This window comes from Natator depressus, chromosome 8 (genome assembly GCF_965152275.1).
Source record: "Natator depressus isolate rNatDep1 chromosome 8, rNatDep2.hap1, whole genome shotgun sequence".
NCBI lineage: Eukaryota > Metazoa > Chordata > Testudines > Cheloniidae > Natator > Natator depressus.
In genome coordinates, this window is record NC_134241.1 from 37574342 (window position 1) to 37584520 (window position 10179).

A 10179-nucleotide genomic window follows, 5' to 3' on the forward strand; every position below is an offset into this window, starting at 1 on the left:
CAAGCAGGGGGTTGGACTAGATGACCTTCTGGGGTCCCTTCCAACCCTGATATTCTATGATTCTATGATTCTATGATTCTATGATCCGGACAGCCCGCGCCTTTCCGGACAGCGATGATGTGAAGCACAGGCTGGTCACCCTGGTGAAGGACAACGGACAGCCGCCTCTGTCCGCCACAGTGACTCTCAACCTGGTGTTTGCCGAGAACTTCCAAGAGGCTCTTCCGGAAATGAGCGACCAATCGGGTGACTCCGCATCTCAGTCTGATTTACAGTTTTACTTGGTGTTGGCTTTAGCCTCGATCTCATTTTTGTTCCTCCTGACAGTTGCACTGGCTATTGTGATGAAATGTGGAAGGTCGATGAATCTTCCAGTTTTGCGATGTTTTGGTTCTGATCATTTTTCCAAGTCGGGTCGCGGATTGCCCAGGAGCTACTGCGATGGGACTTTATCATATAGCTATAATCAATGTTTAGCCGCAGACTCTGGCATAATGGCGTTTAGTCTCCTAAAATCAAATGGTCAGAATTTCATAGAAGAGGATATTCTTTGCAGAGACAACTCTGAAATGCTACCTATGAGCAGTAAATCTGCGCCTGGAGACCCAAAGTCCGAGGCCAACACACTCCATGAGGTGAGAGTCTGTCGTGATGCGCTAGTGTGTCTGCCTGTGTTTTGAAACAGTTTTAATTCTAGTCAAAATTAGATCTCTTGGACCTTTTTAGTAATACACTATTTACTATACGTGTTGCTTGACTAATTAGTTTATGAATACATATATTGAATATGAATATATTTTCCATAATGAAGCTTGCTTTCCATAAAGAATCTTTTTTTTAAAGTTATTTCATGTTCTGGTGCTAAGTTCATTGGTGAGACAAGTTGAAAAGCTATAGTTTTCTGATAAGTGTGGAATATGTCATGATGCACTAATCCCAAAAGAGATATAGAATATCACTAAGTAGTTTCAAAGTATTATAATAATTGTCATGTTAAGACATTACTTTATTTCCACATTATCATAGCTTTCTCTCCCTTTGACTTGGAATGGGTATTAATACAAATGTAACCATAATGATATTTTTAATGTGCCTCATCAATAGCATGGGAGAATAAAGTGGCACAGAAATAAAAACAGTTACATAAATAGAAAATTTCCTGATAATATGATTAAATCATTCCCTAAACATTAACAATGATTCTAGGGTAACAGTTTAATTTCTCGGCAGATACACAGTTCGCTCTCCCTCTCATTCCTGTCTTTCTTTTGCCTTTTTTCCTTCTGTTCATCAGTCTCTGAGGACTGAAGCATTAATATCTAAAACAAAGCAACTAGGGACAAATGTTTGATCACCTCAAAGGAATAAGATACAAAGTTTGCATATAGATGTAAGAGATGTAAACAAAACCTATGAGATATTCTTTCATAACTTTGACAAAGTTCCTGCTCTACCTTGGTGGGTCTTGCACTTATTGGCGGATTTGCTCGCCTTGGAGCTTCATGGCAGCCCTCAGCTTCGCCGTTTTTCTGAATTCACAGTCCAGGTCGATTCCTCCTGTGTCTGACCAGGAGTTGGGGAGGATCTGGGGGGGAACCTGGGCCCGCCCTCTACTCTGGGTTCCAGCCCAAGGCCCTGTGGAATGCAGCTGTCTAGAGTGCTTCCTGGAACAGCTGTGTGACAGCTACAACTCCCTGGGCTACTTCCCAATGGCTTCCTCCCAACACCTTCTTTATCCTCACCATAGGACCTTCCTCCTGATAATGCTTGTACACCTTAGTCCTCCAACAGTCCGCGTTCTCACTCTGAGCTCCGAGTGCCTCTTGCTCCCAGCTCCTCACACGCACACCTCAAACTGAAGTGAGCTCCTTTTTAAAACCCAGGTGCCCTGATTAGCCTGCATTAATAAATTCTAGCAGCTTCTTGATTGGCTGCAGGTGTTCTAATCAACCTGTCTTAATTGTCTCCAGAAGGTTCCTGATTGTTCTGGAACCTTCTCTGTTACCTTACCCAGGGAAAAGGGACCTTCTTAGCCTGGGGCTAATATATCTGCCTTCTATTACTCTCCTATAGCCATCTGGCCCGACCCTGTCACATAATCCGTTTGGAGACATTTTCTATATCTCCTTTTCCATGCAATAACATGATTTCACAGGTATTTCATTTTCACACGTCAATAAAAAATTATTTAATTTATAAGTAAATTGAAATGCTAAGTTACAATAACTAAATATCCCCACCTGTATAAATAAGGTACTTTTGGTCTTGACTCAGGTGGGAGCACCAGTGCCCCATGATCTGCATTGGATGTCTTTTGATTTCTAAATGAAGTTTAAGGTGCTCACAATCAACTATAAATTCTACTACTTGAGACCCTTTCTCCCCCTATGTGCATGTGATATACTGGCCTAACTGGACTAGATGGAAACACCAGAACTGGAGTGTAACCATGCCTCAGTGGGTCACAACTGCGGATGTCAAATTCATGATGAATTGCTGAGAAATAGGGCAAACACAACCCCAAACTGGTGGCTATTCTTTTATAAGATATACCAAACCAGCCACAAAAGTACACTCCTGTTTTACCACACTGGCTAACAAGAAAACATAAAGGCAGTTTCCTCAGGCATTTTACTGTTTCTATCACCACCAAAAACACCGGATTCAGAGATGAGTGGTTCTTAAAACCAGTCTCATCAAATAAGAGGTTCTTCTGATCCCAAAGGACCAGCCACACACCCAGGTCAATACATAACATAGATCTTACCCAAAAATCATGCGGGTGCCAATCCTTTAATATCTATAATCTAAAGGTTTATTGAAAGAAAGAAAGAAAGAAAGAAAGAAAGAAAGAAAGAAAGAAAGAAAGAAAGAAAGTTAAAATTGGTTAAAGGAATCGATTACATACAGTAAAGGCAAAGTTCTTGATTCAGGCTTGTAGCAGCTATGGAATAAACTGCTGTTTTAGGTAAAGGCTCTGGAATACATCCACAGCTTGGATGGATAATTCAGTCCTTTGTTCAGAGTTTCAGTTTGTAGCAAAGTTCCTTCAGAAGTAAGAAGCAGGATTGAAGACCAAATGGAGGGCCTTTTATAGTGTTTGCCATGTGGAGGGCATCCCATTGTTCTTACTGTGGAAAATTACAGCAACAAGATGGAGTTTGGAGTCACATGGGCAAGTCACATGTTTATGCTCAATTTCCCTCAGGTATTGCAGGAAGCCATTACCTACACTCCAGACAGCACGTTTACATGACAGTCCACTCAGTCTAGATGGGCGTCTCCCATGGTCCATTGTCAACCAAGTGTTTCTTGATGAGCCACTTAATATGAATAGTCCCTCCAGGATGTGCTGGGTGTTACTTTGTGGGCATTACCCCAAGAGCAAACATTTGAAATCCAAATATAGATTTATAACTTTAAATACAAAAATGCTACATGCATAGAGATAGCATAATTATAACCAGCAAATCATAACATTTTCATAGACACCTCACTAGACAACCTTTGTACAATATTTTCTGCAAATGTATAACAGTGGTTGCAACAATAGTCTATATGATCATATTCTTTGTCTCCTCTCAGATGGGATCACCAGTGCCCCATGATTTGCATTGGCTGTCTTTTGATTTCTAGATGAAGTTTAAGGTGCTCAAAATTAACTATAAATTCCTGTATTACTTGAGACCAGTCTATGTGAGAGATCCTTTCTCCCCCTATGTGCGTGTGGTATACTGGCCTAATTGGAATAGGCGGAAACACCAGAACTGGAGCCACAACGGGGTAAATTAGAGAAGGGGGAAAGCTGATGGCAGGGTATTTTACTGTAAGTGTCCTTAACTTTGGAAACTAGTATCAATCTCCAACTCTGATGATCTTTAGGGCATGCTGCAAAAACCATCTGTTTTAAGGAGCTCTTAGGAAAGAACCTTGTTGTTGTTGATGAATGTGGAGCCGTTATAGATATTTTAATTTCCCGAGTGTACGAGACTTCCTCTTGGGGTTAGGAGAGAGGCTGCTGGATTTGCTTTTATTTATACTGAACTTTACATGAGCAAAATTCTTTAGAGCAACGCATAGACTTTTTTGTTCTCGTGAAAAAATAAAATATAAATAAAAAGTAAATAAATGCATGTTGCATTCTGAAAAGAAGGTCGGAGAAAATACTTATGGAAAGAGAATGAAAGAATGTACCCTAAGCACTCGTATGTGCAGCAATATCTAAGAAAACAACAAAAATAGGAATGATTCGTCCTATTCGAGTATGATTTATATTCAAGGTCGATTTGTCCCAGTATGAAACATAGTTGTGAATTATCCCCAATTTGAAGGGGAGAGAGAGAACGGAATTGTTTTGTTCGTGTGACAGTAATTTTATAAAATTACTGCATCAACATGAGGAGCATAGCTAACAGTAAGTACGCCATCACAGCAAGATTTGTAGATTTATTATGTAGTTTTAAGACTCGATAAAGCATCTGGTGCGGGGGGGGGGGGACATATTGAAAGCCAATTTAAAAAGTAAAGGAGTACTTGTGGCATCCGATGAAGTGAGCTGTAGCTCACTAAAGCTTATGCTCAAATAAATAAATTTGTTAGTCTCTAAGGTGTCACAAGTCCTCCTGTTCTTTTTGCAAATACAGACTAACACGGCTGCTACTCTGAAATTTAAAAAGTATTAATCGGAGCTGTTGCAGTTATCGGTTGACACTCTGGGTGCCGCTATTCACCAGCGAGGCAGAGAAATGCAATCAGAGATTCAGGCAGCCCCGCCCTCTGGTTCACAGCACAGAACGCAGAGAGTTCAAACAGTCTGGAACGCAGCCTTCATACAAACGGTTGCATGGATGATCTCCGCAGTAGAATTATTATATAAACTAGTATCTCAGGAAAGAAAACAATAAAAATCACACTAAACTACAGTGTCCCGAGATTAGGATTCTGCACCTCTACTTCAAAGATCTGGAAATGGCGGATAAAGCAAGGCTCCGCAACTGCAAAAGACTAGCCCTGTTCTGCTTTACATTGGTTACCGCTTGGGAGACAGTTTCTGGGAAAATTCGCTATTCGATTCCTGAAGAAATGCAGAAAGGCTCTTTCGTGGGGAATATCTTAAAGGATCTGGGACTGGATTTAAAGGAACTCTCAGACCGGGGAGTCCGCATTGTTTCCACAGGTAGGACTCAGTATTTTGCTCTGAATCTTAAGAGCGGCCATTTAATCACCACAGACAGAATGGACAGAGAGCAAATCTGTGGCCAGCTAGAGACGTGTCTGTTACATCTTGAGGTTCTTGTTGAGGATAAAGTGAAGCTTTTCATAGTTGACGTTGAAGTCACAGATATTAATGACAATGCGCCCCGCTTCCAGGAAGATGAATTGGAATTTAGAATCAGTGAGTTAGCCGCTGTGGGAACCCGATATTCTCTTGAGGAGGCGCAGGATCCAGATGTGGGAGCCAGTTCTGTGCAGGGCTATTATCTCAGCAGTAACAAACACTTCTCTCTGGATGTGCAAACGGGAGCTGATGGAGACAAATATGCCGAACTGGTGCTGGAAAAATCTCTAGACCGGGAAGAACAAGATGTTCACGATCTAATTCTCACAGCCACTGACGGGGGAGATCCAGTTAGGTCCGGAACTGCACAGATCCGCGTTATTGTCCTTGACGCAAATGACAATGCACCAGTTTTCAGTCAGCCTGTCTATAAAGTGAGTGTTTTGGAAAATGTGCCCGTCGGGTCTCTGCTGCTGACAGTAAACGCCACAGATCCGGACGAAGCGATAAATTCGGAGGTCACATATTCACTCCGGAAGATGAAAGACAAAGCGTCCCAGATATTCCAGGTGGATTCTAAAACGGGGGAAATATCAACTGTGGGAAACCTGGATTATGAGGAAGCTGCATCATATGAAATGGAAGTTCAAGCAAAGGACGTTGGAGACCTCTCGGCCAGGTCTAAAGTCCTGGTTACGGTGATTGATGTTAATGATAATGCTCCCAAAATAACAATCGCTTCTCTCTTCAGCTCAGTCAGCGAAGACAACCCTCCAGGGACTCTGATTGCTCTATTAAACATCAGAGATAAAGATTCTGGAGAGAATGGAGAGGTCACATGTTCCATACCCGGCAACCTGCCATTCAGGTTACAGAAATCATTTGACAATTATTACAGCTTGGTGACTGACAGACCCCTGGACCGTGAGCGGGTCTCGGATTACAATGTGACGATCACAGCCACAGACCGAGGGGCTCCAAATTTGGCTTCCAAAACAACAATTTTAGTGCAACTTTCAGACATAAACGACAACGCTCCCATCTTCAACCAGACATCCTACACTTTGTACATCACGGAGAACAATCCCAGAGGAGCTTCCGTTTGTTCCCTGAAAGCGAATGATCCTGACTCGGGGGAGAACGCCAGAGTCACTTACTCCATTACTGGAACTCAGAACCAGGAAGCTCCGCTCTCCTCCTTCATCTCCATTAACTCCGAGACTGGGGCTCTCTACGCTCTGCGCTCCTTCGATTACGAACAGTTCCGGGAGATTCGGTTCCAAGTGCAGGCTCAGGATGGGGGTTCCCCACCTCTCAGCAGTAATGTCTCCGTCACTCTCTTTATACTGGATCGGAATGACAACAGCCCGCACATCTTACACCCCTCCTTTCCCACCGATGGCTCCACGGGAGTGGAGTTGGCCCCTCTCTCCTCCGAGCCGGGTTACCTGGTCACTAAGGTGGTGGCGGTGGATGCAGACTCCGGGCAGAACGCCTGGCTCTCCTACCAGCTGCTGAAGGCTACAGAGCCGGGGCTCTTCTCTGTAGGACTCCACAGCGGCGAGATCAGGACAGCCCGCTCCTTTGTAGACAAAGATGCGCTCAAGCAAAGTCTGGTGGTTTTAGTGAAGGACAACGGGCAGCCCCCTCTCTCTGCCACGGCCACCGTCACGGTGGTGGTGGCTGACAGCATCCCCGAAATCCTCTCCGATTTAAGCAGCCTCTCAGCTCCTGCAGACCCCCAGTCCAGCCTCACCTTGTATTTGGTGATCGCTGTGGCTTCCGTTTCCTGCTTGTTCTTTACCTTTATCCTAGTGTTACTGGCCCTGAGGCTCCGCAGGTGGAGAAACTCGCAGCTGTTTGACTCCTCGAGTGTGACTTTCAGTGGAGTTCCCGTCTCGCAGTTTGTGGGGATCGATGGAGTCAGAGCTTTTCTTCACTCCTACTCACATGAGGTTTCTCTAACCACGGACTCCAGAAAAAGTCAATTTACCCTACCAAAATTAAACTGTTCAAGTACCCCAACGTGTCAGTCAATTGATAAAAAAAAGGAATCCGTCCTCATGTCGGAGAATTTGAGTGTGAGCAATGGGGTCCAGCCACTCCTTCAGGTGAGTCTGCCTCTTTTGGTAGTGTGGTTTGGACTTTGTATGCCCGGTATTGCTTTTCCATCTAGAGAAGAAGGTGAGAGTGTTTTTCCTTGGCTAATACATAAACGTATATTTTTGTACAGTTCTCTGCATCCTTCATGTGTAAATGTAATATATATATATATATATATATAATTTCACATTTTATCAATGCAAAGCATTTACTCAGATGTAGTTTTAAAGTGGGGACTTCATTTTTGCACCCATATGCACGGTTACATGGCTTGGAAAGTTACAAATATATTGAAATGTGTATCTTAATAAATTGGTAACATGGTGGAAGTCATTGTTTAGCTGAAATAATACATCTTAATTTGTAATCATTGTTACTTATATCCCTCATTTAATAGACAAGTCTATTGAAATATCCCAAATATATAGTGGTTTATTTTGACTAGTTATAACTATCTGAAAAATAAAATAGGTTGTAGAATGTGTCACTGAAGCAAAGAGCCATTTTTTATGGAATAGTGGGAACAAATGTATATTAAAAGTTGAATATAGCTTTATTTTTACACCATATTATTGAATCACACGTACACTTCCCTCAAAAGAATACCCCTTTCCCTGAAATACTATGACACATGTCACCCCATAGTAAAGCATGTCTGTGTAGTGTGGCAAAAATAAGAAAATTAATTTTAATGTTTCTTGTTTTTACAATATTGTGACACAGAGGCCCATTGGTGGTTCACTGTTCAGTGCCAGCAACTCTGGCATACTCACTACACCCAGCACACTGCTGTCATGATATATATCCAAAAGGTGGTGTGTTAAATATGATTGGAAAACTAATAACTCAATTATCAATATTCTTTTGTGATGTATGTACAAAGAGTTATGGAAATGTGCTAGTGTTATGTTCTTAAAATGTGAGCAATGTAGGAGGTAGCAGGACTCCCTAAACCTTCCCTCCCAGGTTCCACTGTCCTTCATTTACCTTCTCTACTGCCCCCGTGGCTGCATTCAGGGGAGTTTTCTGGGGAAATTGCTTCCCGGCAGAGGGTTGGTTCTTCTTTCTCCCTGTCCCTTGTTAGAGAGGAAGGCTGCTGGAACGGAGGTCAGCCTCTCAGAAAGCCCCTGGATAGGGCTTTGCAGGCTCAGTCTCTGAAAGTCTATTGCCTCTTTGTGGTGTTTATCTCCTACCCTTCTTCCTGGGGTGTGTTACTTGGCTGTTAGCTGGGGTGGCTCTGGAAGCAGTGTGGTCCACATGGCTTTCTTGTCCCCACCTGGCCTGCTTCTGTAACTCACAGTCTCTGCATGGAGCAGCTTCCTTCCTGGTCACCACCCCTTCCTATGGTTGGCTTCCCCTTATAAGTCCCTCCTCCTCAAGGAGAAAGGAGCTGTGCAGGTGTACCTTATTAGTACAGCACAGTCCCAGAGGAGCTCCTTAGCCTCCTCCTGGCCAGTGAGAAGGCATGTCCCTTCACAGGCAACAAATGCATAAGACCAGTCTTCCCTAGACAATGGGATGTGTATTTCCTTGGCTGACTATTCAGGTCCTCATGCAGAGACAATAAAGGTGCATTTACATAGAAGGTAAACACAGCCATCAAGCTAACAAGGGGAAGAAGGAGAAACTCAATTATCACCAGCAGGGGAGGAACCAGCATGAAGTCTTCACCAGACTGCATGGAGTCTCTTCCCAGAAGGAGAAAATGGAGTACTGGACTATAAAGACAGGGATCTTAACCTCAAATGACAAAAAATTGAATCAACCGATAGTGTACAATATTACTGTATTATAAAAGTGTATCCGATAAGGTGTTTTATGAAAGCTAATGACACACAGGTGATTAATATCATTGTAAAATGCAGGTATTAACACTATATGAGGAATTATGAATATTCACTGATATTATGCTTAAAATTGTGTGTCCAAACAAAAGGAGAAACAGGTTTTCTCCCAGACAGGAGGGAAGGCAGCTGTCTACTGGTCTCCAGTGAAATTAAGCAAGGTGTGACCAAAAACAATGGAATCCTCATTTACATATGAATCCTCAGTGGCACAGGAAATTCACAGGAAGGGAAGAACAGCATGAGGTCATCCAGAGTCTGGAAACAAAACAGTGACAGGCACAAGGCACAGACCTCATGCAAGCTGAGAACAATGGGTGCTTCAGTCAAGGGGGTTGAAGTCTCTGGGAACTACATGTATGTAAACTTGATTAGGCAAAGACCTTTTACCAAAGAAAACAAAGAAAACAGCACCTTGTACTTCTGTGGAAAGACCTGACTGAGAGAAAGTCAGCCATGGCTAGAAAGAAGAAAGATTGATAAGAAATCTACCTTGAACCAAGGCAGTAGCTTGTTAAGTTAAGTCTCTTATCTGAAGTGATTGTTAACTCCAGTTAAAGTAATAAGTTATGGTTTTGTCTCTTTAGAGGAGGAACAACCTTATTAATTCTCTGAGTGTTCCAGAAAAGGGCTGGATACTTTCTGGGCAGATGATTTAGGGGAAATTCAGGACGGCGTGTGTGGAGAGGTCACCCTGCAGGTATAACGAAGGCTGGTGGAGACCTCAGTGGGGATGCTGTGTTGTGAGTAGACCTCTGTGTTCAGAAGTGCTGAACCAGAGCTGCATGGCATACAGACACTCAGGGAACTGCATGCTTATCTGCTGGCTGTTGATGACCCAACTCTGAACCACAGTAGCAAAGCATGTAGGCACCCAGAGTTATAGGGCAGGTGGTAACACAACCTCTCACGGGTCTGGACTGCACCCAGAAACCTGACAGATATAACAGTAGT

General features: G+C 43.0%; 1 protein-coding gene across 1 annotated transcript; it reads left to right on the plus strand.

The window, feature by feature from the left end:
• Nucleotides 1-4968: 4968 nt before the first annotated feature.
• On the plus strand, nucleotides 4969-9884 carry LOC141992672 (protocadherin gamma-A12-like). The gene is made up of 2 exons (XM_074962005.1): nucleotides 4969-7389; nucleotides 9813-9884. The coding sequence occupies exons 1-2, from the start codon at nucleotides 4969-4971 to the stop codon at nucleotides 9882-9884; spliced, it is 2493 nt and encodes an 830-aa protein (XP_074818106.1).
• Nucleotides 9885-10179: the final 295 nt, after the last annotated feature.